This window comes from Melanostigma gelatinosum (genome assembly GCF_949748355.1).
Source record: "Melanostigma gelatinosum genome assembly, chromosome: 11".
Taxonomy (NCBI): Eukaryota; Metazoa; Chordata; class Actinopteri; order Perciformes; family Zoarcidae; genus Melanostigma; species Melanostigma gelatinosum.
The window spans coordinates 22,525,310-22,550,718 of record NC_136644.1 but is presented as its reverse complement, the minus strand read 5'-3'; the positions used below and the strand labels follow the sequence as shown (position 1 = coordinate 22,550,718).

At 42.9% G+C, this 25,409-nt stretch overlaps 1 protein-coding gene across 1 annotated transcript in view; it reads right to left on the bottom strand.

The window, feature by feature from the left end:
* myo15ab (myosin XVAb) overlaps positions 1-25,409 on the bottom strand; it is a gene marked incomplete at both ends in the record, with an annotated part of 44,338 nt that overhangs the window by 4,013 nt on the left and 14,916 nt on the right. The window contains 47 exons of the mRNA XM_079279068.1: positions 294-388; positions 477-607; positions 732-814; positions 920-993; positions 1,249-1,321; positions 1,422-1,491; positions 1,589-1,707; positions 1,786-1,991; positions 3,718-3,792; positions 3,904-4,015; positions 4,531-4,672; positions 5,336-5,454; positions 5,544-5,659; positions 5,767-5,842; positions 6,068-6,127; positions 6,225-6,340; positions 6,749-6,866; positions 6,966-7,059; positions 7,326-7,386; positions 7,572-7,667; positions 8,680-8,761; positions 9,539-9,940; positions 10,026-10,090; positions 10,210-10,278; positions 10,503-10,611; positions 12,537-12,610; positions 12,700-12,773; positions 13,373-13,564; positions 13,687-13,759; positions 15,390-15,568; positions 15,745-15,851; positions 15,966-16,094; positions 16,418-16,513; positions 16,737-16,867; positions 17,474-17,555; positions 17,691-17,723; positions 17,833-17,917; positions 18,736-18,911; positions 19,026-19,143; positions 20,633-20,757; positions 20,868-20,913; positions 22,432-22,571; positions 23,008-23,085; positions 23,743-23,868; positions 24,395-24,526; positions 24,815-24,910; positions 25,011-25,134. Coding sequence (XP_079135194.1) covers positions 294-388; positions 477-607; positions 732-814; positions 920-993; positions 1,249-1,321; positions 1,422-1,491; positions 1,589-1,707; positions 1,786-1,991; positions 3,718-3,792; positions 3,904-4,015; positions 4,531-4,672; positions 5,336-5,454; positions 5,544-5,659; positions 5,767-5,842; positions 6,068-6,127; positions 6,225-6,340; positions 6,749-6,866; positions 6,966-7,059; positions 7,326-7,386; positions 7,572-7,667; positions 8,680-8,761; positions 9,539-9,940; positions 10,026-10,090; positions 10,210-10,278; positions 10,503-10,611; positions 12,537-12,610; positions 12,700-12,773; positions 13,373-13,564; positions 13,687-13,759; positions 15,390-15,568; positions 15,745-15,851; positions 15,966-16,094; positions 16,418-16,513; positions 16,737-16,867; positions 17,474-17,555; positions 17,691-17,723; positions 17,833-17,917; positions 18,736-18,911; positions 19,026-19,143; positions 20,633-20,757; positions 20,868-20,913; positions 22,432-22,571; positions 23,008-23,085; positions 23,743-23,868; positions 24,395-24,526; positions 24,815-24,910; positions 25,011-25,134 — 5,179 coding nt within the window. The remainder of the gene's footprint in view (positions 1-293; positions 389-476; positions 608-731; positions 815-919; positions 994-1,248; positions 1,322-1,421; positions 1,492-1,588; positions 1,708-1,785; positions 1,992-3,717; positions 3,793-3,903; positions 4,016-4,530; positions 4,673-5,335; positions 5,455-5,543; positions 5,660-5,766; positions 5,843-6,067; positions 6,128-6,224; positions 6,341-6,748; positions 6,867-6,965; positions 7,060-7,325; positions 7,387-7,571; positions 7,668-8,679; positions 8,762-9,538; positions 9,941-10,025; positions 10,091-10,209; positions 10,279-10,502; positions 10,612-12,536; positions 12,611-12,699; positions 12,774-13,372; positions 13,565-13,686; positions 13,760-15,389; positions 15,569-15,744; positions 15,852-15,965; positions 16,095-16,417; positions 16,514-16,736; positions 16,868-17,473; positions 17,556-17,690; positions 17,724-17,832; positions 17,918-18,735; positions 18,912-19,025; positions 19,144-20,632; positions 20,758-20,867; positions 20,914-22,431; positions 22,572-23,007; positions 23,086-23,742; positions 23,869-24,394; positions 24,527-24,814; positions 24,911-25,010; positions 25,135-25,409) is intronic.

Here is a 25,409-nt window from a genome sequence, read left to right as displayed (position 1 = left end):
TGTCAATAAGACAATAAGAAAGAAAATTGAATATCATTGTTCTTGTCCTACCAGATAAATGTGCATCTTATATCAACAATGTTACCACTTTTACATAATATATACAATAACATGGATGTAAATGTGGCTATTCTGCAAAAGGAGTAGCTTTTCTTTTTGCTGCCAATGCTACTGCTACTTGGATCGAGGCAGACATTTATCAGTTATGGAGTATCTTTACACTGTATTGTTATTAAAGAAAGGGATCTGAATACTTCCTCCACCCCTGCAGATAGATAAAATGGAGCACTGACCACCACAGCCTTCAGCTCCATGCTGTTGGGCGGAACAATGCGGCCGCCGTACTGGAACGTCTTCTTCAGGTTCTGCTCACACGCTTTAGCGATGCCTAGCACATTGATGGAAACATTACATGCTGGTGGCGCTGCTAATGTGCACAGCAGACCTACACTTGGTGATTGTGTCTGTTTTAGTACCCTGATACTGCGCGCCGGCACTGCGAGAAGCCTGCTGCAGGTTCTTCAGCAGGAAGGGCTTGAGGACTTCAGAGCAGCGATGGAAAGCGGTCAGGATGTACAGCAGCCTCCAGCCTCGTTGGCAACTATCACTGTACGACACAAGAGAGCACACACACCCACACACACACACACACACGGAGGATTACAGAAAGAGGAGCGCAGTGTGGGTTGGTTTGTTGTGGGTACGTTGTTTATGTGGAGAAGCGGACTTACGGTTTGGAGCTGGTGTTAGCCGTAAGCTGTTTGAGAAGTTGGCAGTAAGCCTCATCCCTCATCAAGGTGAACTCTCCTATGAGCTGAGGGGAGGACACACACACACGCACACACCAACATACACACATCAGCAAACTGTCAAAGAGAAAATAGAAGCCATAGAGGGAAAGAAAACAGTGTGTATTTACCTTGAGGACAGTGTTAACCACTTCCTGTTCTGTCAATCCCCTTGATGGAGAGTCACCCATGAAACGCATCATCGCTATACAAAGTACACAACCAGGACACAAACACACACACTCACTCACACAGGTCAACAATAATTGAAGTATCTGGTAACACATTTTGTAGAGACATCCAACACTTGAGAACTTAAAATCTGATACACGTCTTATTTTAACCGAGGATGAATCGGTTAAGCCCAGGTGTAATAATAGTAATGTAATAAGATGATGTAATAAGATGATGTAATAAGATGATGTAATTAGAGGAGAGATGAGAGAAGGTGAGAACTTACACAGGAAGAGATCAGCTGCCACTCTGTTCATGGCTGGATCCGTGAACTCTATCAGAGACTCAGTCAGAGGAGTCTGCAAAGAGTGTCATACAAACAATTCAATGCACCCCAACACGACGTACAGAAGATGTATTTTATGAGAGTATTTCAAGCTTTAGCGAGAAGAAAGGCACCTTGGAGAACTTGATCATTTCAGTGGGCTCTCTGGAGTCTCTGTTGTTGCTTTTGTTTTTCAGGGCATCACTGAGAACACAAATCAGTCACAAATTGCAGCATTTCAATTGAAACAGTGTTGGAAGAAGTACCGAGATAATTTACTCCAGTGTTCCCCGTGTCTCACCCCTTCCCGTTGGTTCTCTGTCTGAAGAACTTCTTGGCGAACTCCAACATGTCATACTGACTGTCCTGCAGGGCCCTCTCATCCAGATCTCCTTCAGCAAAGCCGTCAAGAGAAACCTTCTGAAAATCAAAGATTGCCAGTAAAAAAAAACACAATCGGACACAAAAAAACGTATGTGTGAATGTGTGCCTGTGTACCTCGATCGTTTGATCGATCTCATGCGCCGCCATGGTGGACGCCACGGCCACAGCGATGGCTGATGACACGGCGAACTGTCCCGCTCCTCCTCGAGGCTCGGCCGTGCGGCCCAGTGGCAACGACAGGAAGTCGGGAGGAGCGACGGGATGGACGCAGTCGGCCGGGAACCCACCGGAGCGGCCAAACACTGAACCAAACTTCCAACCTGACACACAGAGATCAGAGGGATTACAACACCCAACACACAGACACACACCTGCTTTGTGCCTCTAAACAACCCGCCTCTCCGCTGTAAATCCTGATCACTATCTGCCTTTCCTCTAACAGCAGGTCATCTTTTCATTTCCACAAGTCAGAGCTGTATCTGCATGCATTTATAAGACTTAACTCCCACTCGCTGCAACGCTGATAACCTGGCACAAACAGGCGTTGGTCTAATTATAGATACTATACACATGGGTACTTCTGTCACTCGTATTGACTTGCATCAACTCCCTGCAGGGTTACCCTAACCTTTGCCACAACCACGACAACAACACCGCAACAATGCATGAAATGAGTGTGTAAGGGACCACTCATAGGGATGAATCCACAGAGAAGTAGCACCTGACTGCACCAGTTCCTCACAGCCTTTAGTGTCTCCCGGCCCACAGCTTTACTGTTTAGGTTCACTTTCACCTTTTGTATCAACTTCATTTCCAGCAGCAGCACGCAACTGTTTACCGTGAAAGACAATGGACTGATAATCTCACAGGGTGCTGCCTGCTCAGCACCAAGCAGCAGACGGATGAAGATAGCAACTGGCTGGGGAATATAGTGGAACATTTAGCAGACATTTTCATCGAGGAGTTTGTGGAGACCCAAAACAGAGCTAAGAGTGGAGGTAATATTGGACTCATGGTGGCGAGAAACAAAACTCCAAATCAAAACTAGTGCTGCTCTGTATGTGCTGGATGTGTACATATGCAACTGTTTGCTAACATGTTAGCCATATCAACTTTATATGGTGATAATATGTCAGAGCTGTATTTACAGTAACTTAAGGTGAATTCAGGAGAAATCTACAGATGCAAATAGACAGTGTAGTAAAATAAACACATACATTTTGGATGTTTTCTTCCTACTAGTCTGATCTAAATATCTAAATGTCTATTTTGTGCATGAAAAATGTTTTTGCCTGCAGTGTCTCGCCTTCAGTGGGGACCAGCTGTTTGTCCTCACAATGTGACTTACAGTAAGAATCCACAAACACAAGCTGTCCTCCTCACATCTCCGGAGGCTTTAACACTTGACGAAAAATCAAATGTGTAATGCAGCTCAGATCTTACATTCACATTTGATATTATTCGTTCATGCCTTTTTACCCAATTAAACACGATGACAGATCTCAGTGGATTGTATGGTGGAGGATGAATCCAAATTCAGAAAACCTGGCCATAGTGTGCTGTGTGAGGCTCATTTCAGAACGGTTTTGAGGTCCAAATGTCAGAGTACAAAGAAAACAATAAATGTGTAAAAAGGTAAATTACAACAATGTGTGTGGAAGCACACGCCGAGTTTGTCGTTTCTTTTATCTGTTAAGCAACGAAATGACGGGACTTCTCCTCATCTGTGATCATCTTTTGCGTCCTCAAGAAAAGAATCAATGAATCAATATTTTTCAAATTGCATCGCCATCTTCCAGCTGAAAGATAATTTTCTGATACAATATTGGATTTAAAAAAAGCTGAGGGCACCGTCAACATCACAGCACCTATTTCTCCCCGGCATAGCGATACTATCACGCCTCCGGGGGACACGGACACAGTTCAGGTTGGCAAATCCCTCGTTTATTTTTGGACCTTACCCATGGCGCTAACATCTGGTTACCACGTAAAAAAAAGTTGATAGATCTGATTTTGCTTCAGATAAAAATGTTAATGAACACTCACCAAAGTCTTGAGTGTCTCTTTTCAGATCCTCCAAAAACACCAACTTCTTCCTCACCACACAGCCATAGCTGTAACCTGGAGGACACACACACACACACACACACACACACACACACACACACACGGTCAGATCAAAGATTCACCTTTTAGATGACATGTTTTCTATTATGCACCGTTGTGTCTCACCCTTCTCCAGCCCGTCCATAACCTGCAGCCTGATGACGTCGCCTTTGTGGAAATTGAGCATCGAGCGGTCGTCTGTCACAAAGTTTCGCTCCGCTATCACATAATCTGAGTCCTGCAAGGAAGAGAAAAACAAACAAAAAACAAGTGGACACACAGTTACTGTCGTGTTTTTAGTTGTTTTCTTTTTGCATAGAGTGTGTGCAGATGAAGGAAGTCAGAGAAATAGTCTGTGTTTTGTGTTGCAGATGGCAGTGTGTGTGGTCGGGTCATCCGTGAAGCACCCCACATGTCACATGGTGGAGACAGAAAGAGGAAACTGTGCTCCCTATACTCCCCCATTCCCGTCTTTTTCTTTTACCACACAACACTCCACTCGCTCATCTTTCATTCCTGCAAACACACTACTGACTCACTGACTGCCACACCTCATCACGTTTTGACATTTTAGTTGTTTAGTTCGTTTCAAATAAATGATGTTTGTGTCACCTCCTATTTATGGTATTTGTCGTGGTTCTGAGCCGGTCATGGCGAGTCATGAAGGTAAAATCATAACTTCAACAGCACCACAGACTGCTAAAGTCCTTTTGCCGTGTTAGCTGTGTGTGTGTGTGTGTGTGTGTGCTGTACCTTTTTGATCTCATTGATGAAGGTGTCTATGAGATGTTTGACTTGCGGTGCCTTGGCTGAGAACAGGATCAGTTTCTCGTTGGTCAGATTGAACTCCAGCATGTTTTCAGACGGGATGGTTACAAACAGGATGTCTGCGTAGCTGGAATGATGAAAATACAACGCAAAAGCTCCCAACTGTTATAAGAAACAAAGCTACAGACATGGTAGAAAGAAATTTAGTTCTCAAATATGAATAATGATGAAATACTATAATGAATAAATACAGTATCTGAGAATAGAAATACAACACTACCTACATGGTAAATGTACGCAATTTCTATTAAATCCATTGTTTCCCTTTTTGCAAAGATGCCATTTTATTACAGAAGGTGTTTTTTTCTCTCCATATTTTGATCTGATATAAATGGTGATCTTATCTTTTGACTGGTGAGGATACAGTTCTTATGTTTATGTTTTGAGCCACAGGCTTGAACAAAAACTGCTCTTTAACTGATAAATTAGCGTGATGTTATCTTCTCTCAGATATAGCGATATCAGTGTTTATGCTGGCTGATAGGTAAAAAGATATTGCAAAACAGAAACTCTCAAATTTGGGTATTATACAGCTTTGAAAATCCAGTATTGGCTTGTCAATCTTCTCCTGAATAGTATGAAATAAGACAATTTGATGTAGTTGTCTGTGGTTCACAACTCACCTGACACTGACTCTGAATTGTAAAACACACATTTCTGAAAACTCCAAACAAGATAAAAGTAATGGAAAAAAGAATTTGCAAACAAAGACATCAAAAACTGCACATACGTGTAGGGTCGAAGGACTCTGAAGTAGTCTGGAGCTGCAGCGCTGCTTTTTACGGTCTTTAACAGCTTTATACCGCTGTGGGACACCGACAACACCTGCACACCTGTTCCTACACTACCCTGCACGCACATACACACAGAAGTTTAATAAAAATGAAAATATCACACTCAGTAATTATTATTATCCGCTCAGGATTTACTGCCCTCACCGATGCGGGGAACAGACGGGAGAAGTATATTTCCCAGGTTTCTCTGGCAGCCGACACGATTGTTTTCTTCACATGCTCCTCCACCGGGTCCATATTCTGTTCAACCCCGTGTTTAGCTGTCATTCACACAAACAGACACATGAACTCATGAGTGTCAACGAGACGTGTTTGGATTAGAGCATACGATCTGAGGAAATATCTGCGGGAAGAACAGACAGGCTACCGAAAAGAGCCTTCATTTTCTGCCTCTCATCCCGGGTGATGCGAACACACGCCTCTGACAGAGTGTCGTTCACGATCTGCAGGAGACAACAGAGGAGCAGGGAGGTGATGTCACAAATAATTTGTCTATGTTTTTTTTTTCTGCTGTCAGGTAAAAATATGGAGCGCAATTGGCGAGAGGTAAAACAAGAATTGAACAAATTAAGAAAAGCATTGGATTAAATGTAGATGAAAACACATGCGTTTATCTGCAGATGTTACATCCATTAATCCTGCATTAATTCAACTGTCTCTTAAATTACCTGTTTGAAAATGAGGTCTAGCACCAGAGGATTGTTGGAGCTGTCTTTGGGATAAAAAACCTGCAAAAGCAAGAAAAATACTCACAAGAGAAGAGAATGCAACTATTATGACAGTGGATCACGGTGTTTGCGTTCGTGTCTTTGTGTAAGTGCTCACCTCCTTCCTGAGGTACAATCTCCAGGGAACATTGGTGTAGGTGTAGTGCTCCTCATTGGTTCGCTGATGAAGCTGCGTCTGGATGGTTTCAGTCTCTACAGGAAGCTCTCGAGAAACTGCGATAGATATGTCGCGTTATGCTTCAGCTTTACTTTATTCAATGTCCTTATTCCAACAAAACTGTGTTATGAAGAAATCCAAATGCTTTAAGTTCAAGTGCCCACAGTGAGTGGAGTTTTGATGCATGTGCTTGGCTCTCCTTGGTTCATGGTTGGTAACCCCTGAACTAGCGAGTGCTTAAAAAATAGATATTTCAACAGTTCAAACATGGGTTTTCTAAAAGGAATATTCAAGCGTCATTTTTGGCCAATTTTGACAGCCCCAATGTCTCATGAGGTAGAAAATACAGTCATCAGTCTTTACAATAACACGCTGAGGTTTAATGAAAGCGCCATGAGATACCACCACCATCATCATGCATTCGAATATGTGGATGAGTGTAAACTTGGAGTGAATGTGAGTACCTCGAGGGGGTAAAGGGAGAGGACGACCAGGAGCTTTTGCCTTTGTGCTCTTGGTGGGTTTGAATCCCGCCTCCTTCATTGCGGACGCAGATGGTGGGGGGACAGCGGGACGTTTAGGCTGAACAAACACAAAAACGTTACCCTGCATGACTCATTACAAGCGTTTATCTCTCTGCTTGCGTTCCGTGTGTTCTTGCACTTTTGTGTGTGTGTGTACCTGTGGAGCAGGAGGGTTGTCCATCTGCGGTTTGAGGATCTGTAAAGCTTCATCACGAGGGGTTTGCTTCGTCCTAAACTTCCCCTCTAGTCTCCTAAATACATCCACAGTGTGAACGTCACACGTCACAGTTTGCAGGATTTCTCAAGAACAAATGCAGTGTGTTAAATCTGTGTTTGTGCTTATTGCGTGTGAATACAATCACTCTGGTGCTGTGTGCTTACTGCAAGCAATAACATCCACGCCGCTATCTGTTGGTGGTTTGATGTGGCCTGGGCTTTACAGTATGTGACTGGAAATAGCATTAACTGCTGTCCTGTATTGACAAGCTAAAATGTGTGTGTTTTTACAAGACCTCACCTCTTCTCATGTAGCAGCAGGTCTCCCGGTGGAGGTGGAGAGTTGTACCTTTTGATGATGTCTTCAAAAAAGAATACAAACCATGTGAGAATTACGTAGATTACTCTTTACATATTTCTGTCATGGTTTCAAATCCAAATACCAACCAAGAAATAAAGAAATAAAGAAGTGTATTGACTACATGATCATCTATGATTCAGTGTTGCTGTTATCAGCCTGCAGCATCAACATTTTAAATTCAGATGCCTTGTATATCTTGGCTGGGGACGATGTAATCTGAAGTCCGAGCCGAGTACTTCACCACCTCTCCAGCAGGGAGTGGAAGAGACGTCACCACTGGGGCTAAAGCAAACACACACACACACACACACACACACACACACACACACACACACACACACACACACACACACACACACACACACACACACACACACACACAACAACAAAAATGAATGAACACTTCAGCTGATAAGAGATGCTCGCTTGTCTGAAGCTCTCTTAAAGATGACTTTTAGTTAAAGGGGCAGAAGGGACTCTCTCTCTCTCTTTTGCTCTCGCTCTCTCATGTTCTCTCTCTCTCTCTCATGTTCTCTCTCTCTCTCTGTTGATCTCTCTCTCTTTTGCTCTCGCTCTCTCATGTTCTCTCTCTCTCTCTCATGTTCTCTCTCTCTCATGTTCTCTCTCTCTCTCTCTTTTGCTCTCTCTCTCATGTTCTCTCTCTCTCTCTCATGTTCTCTCTCTCTCATATGTTCTCTCTCTCTCTCTCATGTTCTCTCTCTCTCTCTCATATGTTCTCTCTCTCATGTTCTCTCTCTCTCTCATGTTCTCTCTCTCTCTCATGTTCTCTCTCTCTCTCTCATGTTCTCTCTCTCTCTCATGTTCTCTCTCTCTCATGTTCTCTCTCTCTCTCATGTTCTCTCTCTCTCATGTTCTCTCTCTCTCTCTCTTGTTCTCTCATGTTCTCTCTCTCTCATGTTCTCTCTCTCTCTCTCTCGCATGTTCTCTCTCTCTCTCATGTTCTCTCTCTCTCTCATGTTCTCTCTATCTCTCATGTTCTCTCTCTCTCATGTTCTCTCTCTCTCTCTCTCTTGTTCTCTCTCTCTCTCATGTTCTCTTCTCTCATGTTCTCTCTCTCTCATGTTCTCTCTCTCATGTTCTCTCTCTCTCATGTTCTCTCTCTCTCTCTCTCTCTCTCTCTCTCTCTCTCTCTCTCTCACGTTCTCTCTCATGTTCTCTCATGTTCTCTCTCATGTTCTCTCATGTTCTCTCTCTCTCTCTCTCTCTCTCTCACGTTCTCTCTCTCTCTCATGTTCTCTCTCATGTTCTCTCATGTTCTCTCTCTCTCTCTTACCAAACTTTCTGACTGGTGTGTCCTTGTTTATGGGGACACCTGGAGCCTTCCTCCGAGGGACGCTGTCCTTACCTGACTGAACCTGATCAAGCCACACAGAGAGGACAGAGAGTTTGCATCAAGGCTTTGCAGACATCAAAAAAGGAACATTACACTGGCCTGTTTGATTGCAGCACATTTCCTTTGCTACAGATAGTAGAAATGTGTAATCTGCAATTCGACATGGTTGTTCTTTATTTTTTCAGCATGCTTTGTGAATCGGCTTGTTGTGTTGTTTTAAATGTTCCTGTGAAACTGCACCCGAATGTTCAACGCTAGAATAATTGTGTGACTGAAAAATATGAAATCAAAATATCGAATCATTGCCTTTAGCAGTAAGAGACACACCTGCATTGACCCCCCCCCCCCAGTCCAGTTTTACTTCTGTTTGGACATTTTTGATGGGACATTTCTCTTCCCAGTGAATGATTTTGAACCTTAAAGTTTAGACCTTAAGGTTTAAACTTTCATTCAGTGACGTGATTGTCACTGATGCAGTCAGTTGTTTTGTCTGGTTATGATTCTTTTTCTTTCCTCATGTCTTTAGAGCTTGATCTCAATGATTGAAGAAAGGTTGTAGGTCTGCTTTTGCTCATCATCCTGACTACACAGTTCTTAATCTTACTGCAAACAAACCACTCACTCATTTCATAAAATGAAACTGCATCTCGTTTTGTGGATTGCAATTTTTCCTGAGGAAGCGTTCCTTGCTGTTGTTTGAGATTACAACAACGATGACATCTTTCATGACTTTAAAAAGTACTGATTATGTAAGTATGTCTCTTTGGACTGTTACCTCACAAGTCTCAGAGTTACTGACCCGTGCAGCAGCGTTCGCTGGAGGCTGCGCTGGCTCAGTTTTGTTAGTTTTGGTGTAGCTCGACTGAGGATGAGGCCGAGCTGCGGGCTGAGTCCGGGGCTCCGCGGGAGGCTGAGCTTGAAGCTGCGATGGAGTTAGTTCCAGTCGAGCAGAGGGAGGATAGGGGTGCCTGGGTGGGATGTCTGCTGCAGCATAGGGAGTGGGAGTGAAGTTGGCGTAGGGGCTGGGTGGGATGTTGGCGTACGGACTCGGGGGTATGACAGCATAGGGGCTGTGGGGGGCGTACGGGCTGGGAGGGCGGTGGAGCAGGGGGCTCATGGGAGGGCTCATGATCGGGGAGGTGGGGGGGCTCGTCATTGGGCTGCTGATAATGGCCATGGCCTGCATGGTCATCTGCTGGGCCTGAGAAACAAGACGATGATGCGTTAATTCCAAAGAAAGAGCACTGGAACAAATAAACAGACGCGGATCCAGACGGAGGGTTTACCATAATGACGGCCTGCTGGTTCACGATCGCCTGCTGCTGCTGCGCCAAAACAGCCTGCTGGGCATCTGGAGGAGAGAGGAGGAGAAACACAGCAAACAGGAAGGAGGGATGACAATTTAGTTTGATGAGGTGTTTTTCTTTTCTTTTTTTTCTTCTCATATTTCTCTCCACACTTGATACGAACCGGGTGTTACAGGTGCCACGGCAGTAACAGGAGGTGACATCACGCCTCCCACGGGAAGGACTCTCACAGCTGTGGAGACACAAACACACAGCAAATTTCAGATCTGAAGTCTGTTTGCTTTATTATGCATGCTTATGATTTATTGAGATATTGAGGTTCTTCCAGTGTGTGACAGTATATGTGACTAGGAATCTGTCCAAATGGCTCCATTCCTGCAGAATTCCATTAAAAAGGAAATGGTGAACGAGTGAAGAAGGGAGTGATTTTGGACCGAGCCTGTGTTTTTGACTGACCCCCAGGTGGAGGTGGGGGGCCGGTTGACTGCCCTTGCTGTTGCCACCCCCCTCCGACTCCCCCAGCCCCCTTCATCCTGCTGGACAGTCCTGCAGCTGATTCCACTTCCTGTGAGGACAGACGGAACCAAAAACGAGTATCAAACACTCTGAACCGATAAATGAGTATATTGACTGATATATCAGCATTGACATATATGATGGTTGATAAGAGTGAATATTCCATTCAGGGTAGTTTTTCCTATCCACTTGCACTTTATGGTTTCATCTGTAGATCAGCATTGACTAAACAAGCTTAGTAACAGTGTTGGATTTCAATTCACACTTGATTTCCTTTTAGTGTGGAGAGTTGGATTTGCGTTTCATATTTATTCTAATGACGATCTACCAAAGAACTTCCTCGTTGTCATTGGTTTGGTTCATTTTTTGAACAGTTAAATTAAATCTTAAGTAAAGTAGTAAAAGTAGTACATTTCGTTCTCCCTTGTCATTTGCAAGTGCCTTCATAATTTCAAGTGTTGTGAATGTGAAACAGTTACATCATTCTCAAATATAAAATATCCTGCTCAGTATGTATCTTATATGTCATGTTTCAAAACATCATTAGTGGGAATTTAAAACCGTCAAACATCAATTAATATCAGTATCGTCCGTGATAAATGATATCCATAATGCTTTGATCAGATAGTTCCTGATTTAGCTCATTTCAACTTTTGATTTCGGCAAAGTTATTAGACACCTTTTTACTTGTTCAATGAAAAAAAGGTATATTTAGAATATTATGTGTATCTTCCTTAAAGTAAGATAGTCAAAAAATGTATTGTCATATGACACGCAGCCCTACTTATGATAGGTGTGTATTTGTCCCTACAAGCCAAATCATTTCTCTACAGCTGATCTGTGTTCAGAATGCTCCAAAGAGCTTCACTTACTAATCACTAAAAAATACTCCATTCAGTGGAGGTTTGGGGCTATGTGGAGGCGATAACACATCATGGAAGTAGAGCATTATATTTTTTTACACTGACTCTGGTTTCCCATTGAAATCCAAGCTGACTACACCTGCTGTCGTCTGTAAACGAGCAATCTGCAAACCTTTCAGAAAAGCCTTTTAAGCCAACAGGTGAGGTGATTGATACTAAAAGATAGATATTCCTTTAACCGCTGCCAGTGTGGATATCAATGGGCGTGTTAAAAAACATTCAACAGAGAGAGACCGTCGCATCAGAGGATTCCCCCTCTTATGTGAGCAGCTGCTTCCATCAGAAATCAGCCGCTGACCCATAAATCCACAGGAGTGTGTGCGTTTCGTGGGCCATGTCTCATTAAATAGTAAGCCCCTTCATTTGCCAGAGTGTCAGTTCCTCGTAAGCAGATCCCAGCGTTGCCTGGCTGGGAAACGCTGTGACAGTTACGGTAACTGGGTAACGTAATAGGTGGCTGGGCGGGAGAGGTCTGTAGAACACATCTGATACATGCTAATTCCTGTCAGCCACATCCGATAGCACGGCTAACATTCGCCATGTCCCAGCTGAAGACTGATAGATCCAACATAGCCAGCATTCACTGCACCATTACCGACTGAGCACGTACGGATTTAACTCGATTTAACCGTATCGTTTTAATAACATGGCTGACGGTTGACATTTGTGGCGGGTCGTGAATCATAAAGGAGGCGCTGACACTGGCTGCAAACTATTACAAGACAAATTTGTTCTATAAAATCTGGGCCTGATCAGTACAAACCAATGCATCCGTACAGTTCATATGTTTGCAGACAAACTGTAATTGCTATTCCGTGTATAAATGACAAGAAGCTCATCCCCTTCTTTTTATTTATTATACTATTAGTATTTTTGTTTATACATATACATGCTTTTTCCTTCTTTCTGACTACCTCCGTCATGCCAAAAAAGTTAAATACTCATCATCGCTCGATGCTAAAAAACAATACTCATCCGACATGACCTGTACAGTAAGCATCAGTAAACGGTTGACAGAGGACGTGTGACAGTGTGAGTTAAGGTAACTTACTCCAGGTCCCTCAGACAGTACAGGGTCAAACAGGCTGTCCAGATAATGATCCATCCCTCGCTGAGGCTCCAAGTCTGCGAGGACGAGACGAAAGCACTTCAACGTCTACTGTAATCAAAATCAATGTGTGTTGGTGCTCATATGTTAATGGTTCAATGGGTACCTTGTCCATCAGAGCCAGGTAAGAATGAAGACATGAAATCATCCTTCATGTCAAACCCACCACCCAACAGGCTTCTACAAAACAAACAAATAATAATTACAATTTCAACAAAATTTGTATTCATTTATTTTATTTTTTAATTTTAATTTTTTTTGATCAATTTATTTTTCAGGGACAATGCACACTAATTAACAGTTACACTGTAAGTGAGCCAGAGTTCGCCAGAGAGGCTAATTTCCATCTGCTGTCCCCGGCCAGATGTTTCAAGGCAGCCTGATTTCTCAGCAGCCTGATTTCTCAGCATTTTATTTATTATTTTGTGAAAAACTGGATAATCTTCCCTCTTTGTGCTTCAAACGTTTTTTTTCAAATAAAACCAACTGAGAAGTTTAGAAGGGAAACATCTCCTTGGAGGAGCTGCTGACAACTCATCTTTTGGGAAGGAGTTTTGTTGTGTTTTTTATAAGCTTATCATGTGTTTCTAATGTAAAATCTTCATCAAAAAAGTAAGTAGTAAGTACAGCCGTCAGATAAATATAGTTGAGTAAAAACAGAGTCGAATAAATCCCTCTCTATAAAGTAACATAAAATGGCAAACTCAAGTATAATGCAAGTACAAAAATTGTACTTAAAAGTATAGCAGAATTATGCGTTGAGTAAATGTGTGTCTCACATGCTGGCATTGGGCCGCACTCTGGTCGCTTCCTGTGCAGAGATGATGAAGTAGCTGCTGTGTTTGGGGAAGTCAGCAGGAAGCTCCAGGTCCGACATCAAGTCCAGAACGTAGTCTGAGCCCTCCAGCTCCACCAACTGAGCCGGCTCCTTCAGCAGCACCGACCAGCCTCGACGGCCATCCACCATGCCCCTACGCACAACAATTCACAAAAACATCCTCCATCTAAACATCCCCTTTAGTTTCCTATTTTTCACTTTTCTATGTAATCAAATCGATACATTTAGTGCCTTTGTTTTACAGTAAGGCGATACCTGTGTTGTAAGATGTCTTTGGCCATTTCTTCTCCTGTTGTCCAGGAGTGTAGAGGACACAAGAAGGATACACCTGGAGGAGAAAAGACAACACTTTAGAGAGACAAATACAGCAGTGACTCAACAAAACACACCACTTTTGATTTTTCTCATCTTATAATTCATTGAAGGGATAGTTTGGATGTTTAGAAGTGGGGTCGTACGAGGTACTTATCCATAGTAAGAGTATTGCCTCAGTAGATGTTGGTCGGCTCTGCCACAGTTTGGAGAAACAGACAGGAGTAAAAGCACAGGAGCAAATAAAAGTACTGCTGTGGACGAGGGAAGCAGCAAAACGTATTCTAGACACATAAAAAAAGTCAACATCCATTGAAGTATATGCTGTATTTAGAATATTTCCACTGCTTTACCTTGCAGTCAGACAGCCCTTTCCGAAGGGGAACTGAAGCTGTTGCATCCATCTATGCTTTCTTCAAAGCCACGAGACTCCATCGCCAAAAACAACAATTTCAGCTTGCAGAACACGGAAGTTGCCGTTCTGCCGCTGCCTCGATCGGTTCGTTTGTTTGTGATATTTTGTGACTTTGAATGAATCTGAACTAACACTTAAAAACACCAAAGCCACACAATGACACAAACAAACTAACTGATCAAGCCAGCAGCAACCCAGCAAAAGTTGTTTTTTATCAAAGGAGTCTGGTGGCTTTGAAGAAAGCTTGGATAACAGCTTCAGGTCCCCGTAGGAAAGGGGTGTCTGACAACAAGGTAAAGCTGTGAGAATATTCAAAATATAGCGTACACTTCAACTGATATTGATTGTTTTCGGTGGGCCTTCTTCTACGTGGCTTAAATAGGTTTTGCTGCTGCGCCCCGTCCACAGCAGTACATTGGTTTGCTCTTGTGCTCGTACTTCTGTCTGTTTCGGCAACCTGGGGGCGTGACGACCGCAATCTACAGCAGGTAGAACTATCCCTCTAAGAGCCGTTTCAATCAGGATATGAAATAGTTCCTCTATCATTGAAACAAAGTTGGGAGCAGTCACCCATTTCTGCCTATGACGATTTACACAGACACCCGCATCAACAAACAGACACAACCAAAGCCAGAGAAGCAGAGTGGCTATCAGGTGGTGTTTAATCCTCAGTAGGCTTGCCAAAAGGCCAGAGGACAGATTAGCTGGATGAGAGGAGGAAATGAGAGACAGATAACTCTTCCGTGCTGGATAGTGCACACACTGACTGAGCTCAAGTGAAAAAAACAAAACAGAAAGGTGAACAAGACGGAGTTAAAATCAACAGATTTAAAATTCACAATGCACATTACTTTGACATTGACACATATTGCTGGTCCGTTTATCATGTTATCTGCATATTTAAGCGTGATTTAAAGAAAAAAACATTTCTTTCGACAAATGCAATGAAAAATCATATTCAAATAAAGCACAGTTCTCTGTTGCAGGAGAGCAGAAAGTTACACACAAACATTGGGTTTCAGAGTTAGCAACACATTTACAATCCAGTTTAATGTTATATAAAATTCCATTTTATTTAACTTTTTTTTTTTCCAGCGCCTTTTTCAAGTGCACTTCACTGCAAAATGTTGCATCGAGAGATCTTCTCCATCCAAAATTTTGCAACTAGATCTGAATTATACAATCAGTTAAAACCCCCTCTTGGCTACACGTGTTGCGAGTGTGTTCTCACCATCGAAACAGTGTATGTGCAGAACGGTGTGAGCTCTCTTGCGATTGGCGGTCCACTCTAGCAGACAGGGCGGGTACGTCCGGACATACTCTGGCCCGATGTTCAGCCGCTGCAGAGCTTGAAGCAGACGGTGCTGACACACACAGTCGTAGCCCTCCGGCCCGTAGTCAGACACAAACCTACAACAACAACAACGACGACGACGAGCACAAAGAGAGACGAAAACTGTCAAACAGGCACTGAAATCATGTACAAAGATCACAGGCATGCACAGAAAAGCAGGTAATAAATATACTGTATAATTATCGCACAGCCATTTCTATGTACAGTAAACATATTTCACTGTGTTTCCTACTTCAGCAAGTACTTGGCCAGCCTTTGAGAGGGCATGAAGGCAGAGAGACAGGAGGACAGGAGGAGCCAACCACGCTCTGAATTCAACATGTTAGGATTCCTCCACACCTGATGGAGGAGAGGAGACAGTAAAGTGACAATGTGCAACAACTGTAAAAGATTCTGTCTTATTTTGGGCTTTCATTTCTACCCCACCGGCTAGGAGAATGAGATGGGCCTCACCTGATTGGCTACCTGAGCCATGATCTCATCTCGGAGGCTGGGATTGGCAAGTCCTCTCTGGATGATGTAGTTCCCAAACAGATTCTCCTGAGCCCCATTCAAGTTTGGGTCACCCATGAATCTTAGTATCTATCAAAAGCAAAGGCATTTACAACGGAATCATTGATTTTTTCATGTTTGCATAAACAGTATGAACTGTACACAAGGTTGGGATTCATGCATTTCATACGAAGGCTTTCCAAAATGAGTTAGCTAGTTTTATGACAAGTTTGTTACATGTTGGTATAAAGACATACTGTCCCAAATGACTAATCCTTTTTCTAGGATGCTGAGTTTAAGCTACAGGACATGTTTATTTGTCTGTTGGATTTCCTGACATAACGCTGATGAGCAGCTGACTTAAAGGTCCTGGGTGCTGGAGTTTCCCAGGAGCATGTGAACGCAACATGTACCAGAATGAAAACGTTCAGAGCTCCTTGCTTTAGCTCCTCATCCATTCGAATCAGTGAACTCTCCAGCGGGGCTGTCAGCATCCCAAACATTGGCTCCTACAACACACACACACACACACACACACACACACACACACACACACACACACACACACACACACACACACACACTGCTTACAATTGAATATACACAGTGAGTGTAAACGTACATGGATGGAGCGCTGCATTCATTGATGTTTTAATCAAATGTAGATGTTCTGTGTGAGTGTTTTCTGTGTGAGTGTTTTCTGTGTGTGTGTATGTGTGTGTGTGTGTTTACCCTAAATATGGCCCGGAGGTAGTGTGTCATGAGGTAGTTGTTGATATCCAGGGGCAGGGTCAGCTGGGGATCAACCTGAACCTTTGGAGCCTGGACCACTGCCAAGCAGTCAGAATGCAGCTCTTCACCACCTGCACACACACACACACACACGCACACACACGCACACACACGCACACACACGCACACACACAGCAGGCCGTATGTCACCACAGAAAGATGGAGTTAAATATTATTTTACCCAACTGCAAGAAAGGTGGAATAAATCTCTAGCTAAATTCACGACACCACCCGATTGTAGATCAGTATTCGTATACATATATATAAATAAAAGTCATAATATTACTTATTATCAGCGCTTACATAGATATTGATCATCTTCTGTCCAACTTATTACTTTACACAACATAAAAACATAAACAATGCTGAATTCAACACTGATTTGTCTGTATACGGGTCAGTCAATCAATGTGTCGTTGCTGACAGGACCTGTAAGTACACTAAAGTTTTCTAGGGCGCTCCAGGAGGCTTACTCCTTCCTTGGTAAAGCACCCGGCATTGAAAATGCTGTGTTCTGCAGAACACTGCAAGAGGACACTTTGGGTCACGCACGGTGGAAAGGCTGACATAAAACAGCACGCCTATGCTGCGTGCGTAAGCGCTACATTATGCATGCAGACATGCATGAAACGAATGTGTGTTTGTGCGTGTGTGCGTGTGTGTGTGTGTGTATGCACCTGAGGCCGCCTGCAGCAGAACTGCCAGCTCAGCAGGGATAAGCAGCGTTGTCACATTCACCACCTCTCTGTTGATGCGATCCTACACACATTACAAACACACACATTCAACATATACTGTATACATTACACACTGATGCTACGTCTTCATCGCTCTCTCAAAGTGTGCGTCTGCTCCATCTCGGACACGTTCACCTCATTTCACCCCCTCACTCACCTCCTCTGCCTTCCTTGCAGGCTCCACCACTGTCTGACAGAAAGACAACAGCATCACACTTCACACATTTGTTCATTTTTTTTTTTTGAACTTAATTTTCCAAACATAAATAGTGCAATTGACACAGCCGCAGTGTGCATACCCTCATGTAACGCTGGCGGTTGACGATGAGCAGCACGACGGAGCGGAGCCTGATGAGGTACTTCCTCCTCAGAGCAAACCTTTTTCTGTTCAGGAAAAAGCGTTAACAACGGAAGATGAATTATTCATACAGAGCCAGATAAAGACGTCTTCTACTATAACGTCAATCACTTCAATTAGAACAGACGGCACAATTTGCAGCAACTTTGTTTTCGTGGCACAAATAGAGTTAGTTGTAGTTTACATGCATGATGTGTAATTCACCAAAGCGTGACCAGCGATCTCTGAAGCATCATTACAGACTCTAAATGTCTGACCTTGCGTTTATTGCAATTTTAGTGTCCTCTTTAAGCGATTAAGTGCATTTTTACCCATTCAAATAAATTGTCAGACTGGCAGTGAGTGAGATATCGATCACCTTGGATGGACGAGCACGCCCTGAATCCTCTAACCCTGTCTGCTCAACTGAAGGATAAAAATAAGCAGGTTGTCTGTGATAAGCTTTGACCCATTTGGTTCTCTGAAACCAAACACTAAAGTCTAAATTGCCAAGCTGAAGACCAAAACCCTAGACTGAAGCACGACAGGGCGCTGCCTATTAAAGAAAGCTTAAGCTTTAAAGGGTCAACTTGCAGGAAGAGACTGATGATACGTGTGGCTTTCAGCCTGAGCTCTGGAACCAAGGATGATTTAAAAATAGATTTTCTTTCTCTATTTTCTACATTTAATGAGTAAAACTGAATCATTTCCAGTTTGTAAGTGTGCAATGATAATAAAATAAAACAACCTGATAATAGATATCCTGCTTTGGTGGAGCAGCTCACCAGTCTGTGCAGCCTGTATGTACGCTATGAGGGGGCATCCATTTATTTTTAAATGTAAGTTGACTTCAGGGGAACATTACCTGGCCAGGTAGCCTCTGCAGCGAGTTTCGAACCTGATCATACACCACCGCATCTTGGAAAAATTCTTTTGGACAAAACATGCTCGGGTGTATCTCTGCAGTGTCATGGCGGCGATGTTCAGCAAGCGGTCGCGCTTCCCCTCCAACAACTGATACAGCTCCTCTTTCAGGAAAATCTAACACACACACACACACACACAAACATAAATCTCAGCATGACAGTATTTATTTCTCATGTATGCTTCATTTGACCTCATTTTGCACATGTGGATGTTCCGGAGAGAGCTCACCTTACTGACTCCCAGCTGATATGAGCCGTTCTTGACCGGACCGAGCTGGTGGAGCATGATGACACAGTTTTCTCCGTCTGCAGGTGGAGGATCCTTCAGGCAGAGCAGGGCTTTGTACCTGTGCGTTCCCACACATACATTTAAAATGACAATCCAATAGGAATTCTGGAGTAATTGTGACCGAGAATGTGTTTTACTGTAACTAACTGTAACTCATCACTGTCAATGTACGGGCTCAGATTGTTATTGTAAGTGTCTGACAACGTTATAGAAAGAACCCTACAGAGAAATAACACATTTTTCTTTACCTTTCGCTTGATCTGGTCTGTTTATTAATGTGTCATGTGACTTGTTACCGTGAGAGTCAGAGTTGAAGAGAGGAGTGCTGATGTTGTCAGAGTTTGAGTACAGAAAGCGTAGCTTCGTGTCAACCAAAACATTTTCAATCTAAAGTCTGCATATTTAGCTGATTTCTGAGACTTCTCCGAGCGCGACACACAACAACAAACAGATTGGATCAAGCGAAAGACAAAGAAAAAAAGTCTTATTTCTCTGTGGAGTTCTCTCTCTGTTGTTGTCAGACACTTATAACAATCCGAGCTTGTCAGTGGAAAAAACAAGCACTTTTAGTGGACGTACATTGCCAATGAGGAATGATGATTACATTGCAGCCCTAATAATGGCTGCCGTCAGCAGCGTTCTCGTTCAATACTGCAGCAATCTCAAAAATTGTAGTCCACATTAGTCAATTGGGCACAAAACGTAAGTTACCCTTTAGGTCAGGGGTCTCAAACTCCCGGCCCGCCACGTCATTTTATGTGGCCCGCGAATCCGCTAGCAAAAAAAAAAGTTTAATTTTTATTTTTTATTTTTTTATTTTTTTTAAAGTTAGACTAATAATAATAAAAATATCCCTATTGTCGAAATTATGAGATAGAAAGACGAAGTTATTCGATAGAAAGTTATAACTATGATAGAAAGTCATAATTCTGAGATAGAAAGTCAAAATTATGAGATTGACAGTCAAAATGATGAGATACTTAAACACAGTCATAGAAGCAGCTCTTTGGCTTACTGTACATTTAACATGGAAATGTATTGTGAGCACATTGAAGACTACTTTAAACTGTGAATGCAGAGAGTTATCAATATGTTACGAGTAGTTACATTTACAACCGGCCCTTTGCGGGCGACCATGATGCTGATGTGGCCCGGAGTGAAAATGAGTTTGAGACCCCTGCTTTAGGTTTTTGTAGTTTTGGTGTGAAACTAATTGATTGTGAATGCTGGACTCTCAAACTGCAGCCAGATGTCAGAAGTCATATGAGATCAATTGCTCTCCTACTGCAGGAGCTGGCAGGTGCCAGATGGCTGTTTCAGCAAGAAGAAATTGGTGTGTGAATTTCACCCACACCAGAAAAAAGGCAATAATTCAAGCAATCGTGTCAATTATTTGACAAAGTCGTGAGTGGTAGGAGGAGCAGGAAATATTCTTTTAAGAAGGGAAGCTGAACAAGAGGCTGAGACAGTCTGTACTGTATTTAAGCTTGCATGGTTCAATTAGAGAGCACGTTTCTGCTCAATGTAAAGATTGGTAAGTAACCAACCTTGTCAGGAAGCGGTGAAAGTGCATTCTGATTGGATAACCCTCCTTCCTGATGAGGATGGTCTCCATGATGCCAGAGTAATGCAGCTGAGTGTTGACCAGCTCCATGTCAAACCCTCCCGGCTCCTACGCACGTACGTACACATACACATGAATACACATGAGCTGCATGTTACAGATCAATCAAAATGCAAAACACTGCAAACCTGCACACGCCATCCAACTTGCAAATATACCTTATGATGGTTTGGCTTGATGCATCGCACAAAATAAGGGTTACACCTGTCACAGATAGATGAGAACGAACGGATGGATAAATGAATGTATGATTTGATAAAGGCTTCATACATTAAGTAGGGAAATCGGTGGAGCATGGCATGGTTTTACAGTTGAAGCTACATATTAACAGATCCCCCGAGGCCTCGTTGTTTTTCATCTATAAGAGACGTGACTAAGCTCAAATCAGGCAAATAAAATTCATCTTCCCAAGATAGATGGCTCCTACAAACACTGACACACACTGAGGCTTACACGACGCCAGAACTGATCTCTAATCACTTCCGTCTACATTTTTCAGTACTCATTGTCTATTTAGGCACAAGGCCTTAATCCAGTATGTGTCACTCTCTCTTTCACTATTTCCCACATCATAGACACTCTCTACATCCTGCAGTGCCTCGCAGTGTCTGACAGGTGCAATCAGTGGCGCCTGCAGCCGTAACCCTGTACGCATTTCGTTGTTACCGCCGAACTGTTTTTATGACGCTGCATAATGAGAGAATCCGTTGCTTGTGGGCTTAAGGCCGACAGTTGGCTAGTCACCTTGCGCACGCTTTCCGAGGCTGAGGCCCCAGCAGTGGAATTTAGTTGTGTAAGGTTAAACGGCATATTACGTTGGATAAAAACATTGTGAATTTTGGAAATTTTAGAATTAACAACACAATGAATAGACATGTCGAATGTTTATTTAGATTTAGAATAACACTGATGTTATTGATGTGTGTGTGCCTATAAATGTATATCAATATATATGTGTGTATATAAATGATTGTATGCTTAAATGTTTTTAATGTCAAATCTTTGAACATTAGCCAAAGCGCTAAAAAAGATCCAAATAAACATAGAAAATCTATTCAAATGAATGAAGCTTCAGACTGTAGGTACAGTTTTACGTTTTGTCTTATGATGGTGAGTTTCATATTGTGCTTACTGATTAAGAGGGTTCAGTATTTGTCGCTGTCCAACGACGGGGGGTGCTGAATTAAAGTTGCCGTGGCGTATTGTGAAGGGAGGGAAGGGCTTTCAAAACACGGTAGCCCCAGGGCCTAAAGGAGCTTTTCACTATATAGTAGCCTACTATTTAGCTTGGCTGGTGTTGTTTTCCAGGCATGTTGGCTGGTCTTGGAAATACGTTGTATTTGTAACACAAAAAAACATGAATCAATGTCTCTCTCTCTTGCACGCTAAGAGGACTGCGTATTTAAGCTCGGGGGACCCGAGACGCAGCCAATAAGCGGGCGGTTCTTGTGCGTACTATGAAACAGAATCCTGCCAACGCCACTGCATGCAATGTCCCTCTGCCTTCTTAGGAGCAAAGCCTACAGTTACTGTGGGAATGTGTGAAGGCACCAGATACATTTTACACTTAAAATTTGGACACGCAAATGAGTCGAGGGAAGGCAACTATAGCACTAATCAGTGGCAAATAGGGAGCGCTTTCGAACACATTACACTTTTTTCCACTGACGTTATGAAGGTGTGTCAGAGGTTTGTCCTAAAGGTTAAATGTTTCACTCAAACCTTTCCATCTTCTCCAGAAGCTCCTGCAGGCTGCTCTGGAACTTTGCGCTGACCGTGTTGGCCTGATGACGGCGAGCCGCGCTGCTGCGCCGCACGTTAGACGCAGACTCTGAATGCTTTAAAAAGAGGCTGGATACCATCTGTACACACACACACACACACACACACACACACACACACACACACACACACAATGCAGAAGACAAAGAGGTAAACCAAAGCGTGAACAGTCAATCCTGAGTATCATGTCACGTAATAGGTGGGTAGAATTTGTAGTAGCGATGTTTGAATATGAAATGAGTTTCAAACAGGAGATGAGAAAAGTATTTCGCACTAGTTCAACTTAATGTAAACTAAAAATGTATTCCCAACACAAAACAATAATTACTAAAGAGGTTGTTGGATATTTCTTAAGAGAAAAGTAAAAAGAATAGTGTACCGGACCACCACAACACAGGATGATGAGTAACAATCATGATGTTAAAGATGTAATTAAAGATGACTTGTGGAGTAAAGACTGGGGAATACTGTAAATGTTGGGTCAATAAGAGACAAAAGTGTGTTTGAATATCTCACTCTGTTCTTGCTCTGGATGAAGAGGTCTAAAACATCCTGGCGGACCATGTCGAAGTTCTTACCCAAGAATTTGTGCACCTGCACCGCAAATCAATAGTAAAACGTGAGAGCCAAATTCACACCGGGGCCTCCTGATGTCCGATTCAACAACAGACAAACAAACATTTAACAGCCCTGTGCACATAAAGCCGAGGTGGAGAATAAAAAGCCACGAGACTCCTTTCACTTCGGTAAATCCGAACTTACTTTTTAAAGAACCAAAGTCACACAATAACACAAACTAACTAACCGATTGAAGCAGCTGTAGACCAGCAACTCCCATGTTCTGAGAGGTCAAAGGTTTTATAATTCAAAGGAGTCTGGTGGCTTTGAAGGTAGTATCGATAACTGTTTCAGTGTCCCATCGGAATGGGCTCTCTGAAGCTGTGAAAGCTGTGAAAACATTCTAGATATAACGTACATTAAAGTGATATTGACTTTTTTTAAGTGGGCCTTTCTACAGCAACACATTGCTTTGCTCCGGTGCTGCTACACCTGTCTGTTTCTTCAACTGACTATGGATAAGTACCTCATACCACCAAAAGAAATCCTACAATTACATTTAAGACAGTAGAGTAAATGTATGCTACTTGGTTCTCTGTGCTGATGTTTGTTTTTAGTATTCTTTGGTAAAACAACTGAGAAAAAAGAAAGACAATTAGATGAAGAAAGAAGGACATAAATAAAGAAGCGTACCTGGTACGTGACTTTCCCAGCAAAGTGTTTCAGGGTGAACTCTGGCAGTGGCATCTTTGGCCTTGCATACAGCGGGTTGTTTCCATGGTGATAGTGGCACTTCTGAAGGAAGGTGTGGTCTGTTGCCTAGCAATGATTGTAGACGGTTAGCGGTTGTTGAGCCACGGATACTAAATGTCTACAGCACGAAAGACATGCCGCCTGTGTGTGCTCAGCAGATCGCCTCGGCCAGTTACTCGTGTATAGCAGCGTGTTCATATTTCACTCCGAGCGTCAGAGACGTTTCATAATAAGTTTATCTCAAGAGTGAGTTTCTCACATTACGAGCCCCGGGAATAATGATAACGGCAGGTAGGCAATTAGACGAGCATGTGGGATGTTTTTTTTATTGATCTCAACTGGCTACGATAGACTCAGACTCCTAGTTTATGAGAAATATAAAGTGAGACGTTTTCTTTTTTAACTCAATTTCTTTTCAAAACCGAGGTATGGAATATTTGAATCATGTTATTGTCAGCTCTTTCTCACAGTACACCGAAATAATGTCAGGTTTTAAAAAAGTTTCTTGAAATCGAATCTAACTTCCTTTTTCAGTCGAAATGATTTCCAATAACTTTGGAAATGAGTTTAGTTTCGATAAGTGTGGATGTACCTGAGGGAAAGCGCACTGGTCGTCCAGTATGCGCAGTATCCCATGAGGCTTAGCAGCGATGAGGTCGAGACAGGCCTGGTTGTGGCTGAAGGGCTGCTGCTGCCACTTGATCTGCTCCCGCATGTACTCCTCCTACACACACACAGCACAAGAGTTCATCAGGTTTGGCGAGTATCAAACTCTTCTAACTGTTTTCTCTTTTCTCTTCAGCTGAAGTATTGCTGTGTCCACTGTAGTTTGTGAGATTTCATGACCTTGTGGGTTTATGAGAGCTTTTCTGAAATGAGTCACGTTACAAACATTTATACAATAATATTTTCACTCTTCATGAACAGTTTTTTTTACTAAAAACAAAAGCGATGTCAGGTTCAGATCAAGACAAATATATGTATGGAAATATGAACTTGTAGTTTCCCTGACCTGCTCCTCCTGGAAGACGACCCTGTTAAAGAAGAACTGCAAAGTTTCATTGGCGTAGTTGATGCACAGCTGCTCAAAACTGTTCACCTGTAGCTCCTGGAGGGTAAAGAGAGGAGACAATGGGGGGGGGGGGCGGGGTCAGCTCAGACACATCAGCGTTGTGACATTATAGAACGAGATCATTTTTCAGCTTGACCTCGAATCCATAGATGTCCAATATGGAGACGGAGAGGGCTTCGTTGCGAGGGTAGACCCGTCCGTTGATGCGCTCTGTCAGCCAACTAAACAGCAGCGAGTAGAGGATCTTGGCAACGGCATCTCTATGAAAAACACACAATAAAGTTTCTATGGAAACAGAAAACCCGGTTCCTATGGAAACAGAGGACATCTGAAAAATCTCTCCCCCAGCCCTGACGTCCTTTGTCCTCGCATGCCTCTACCAAAGATTGGAAGAGAAAGGCGCCTCATTCCCTCTCAGTAGTCTGGTATGTTTTTTTGTTTAAATGAGGACATTAAAAAGCCTCAAATAAGACTGTCAGATACGCTTTTTCTTCAGGTCACTCCATGCAGAAGTAGGTTGTGTTGAATTTAACAG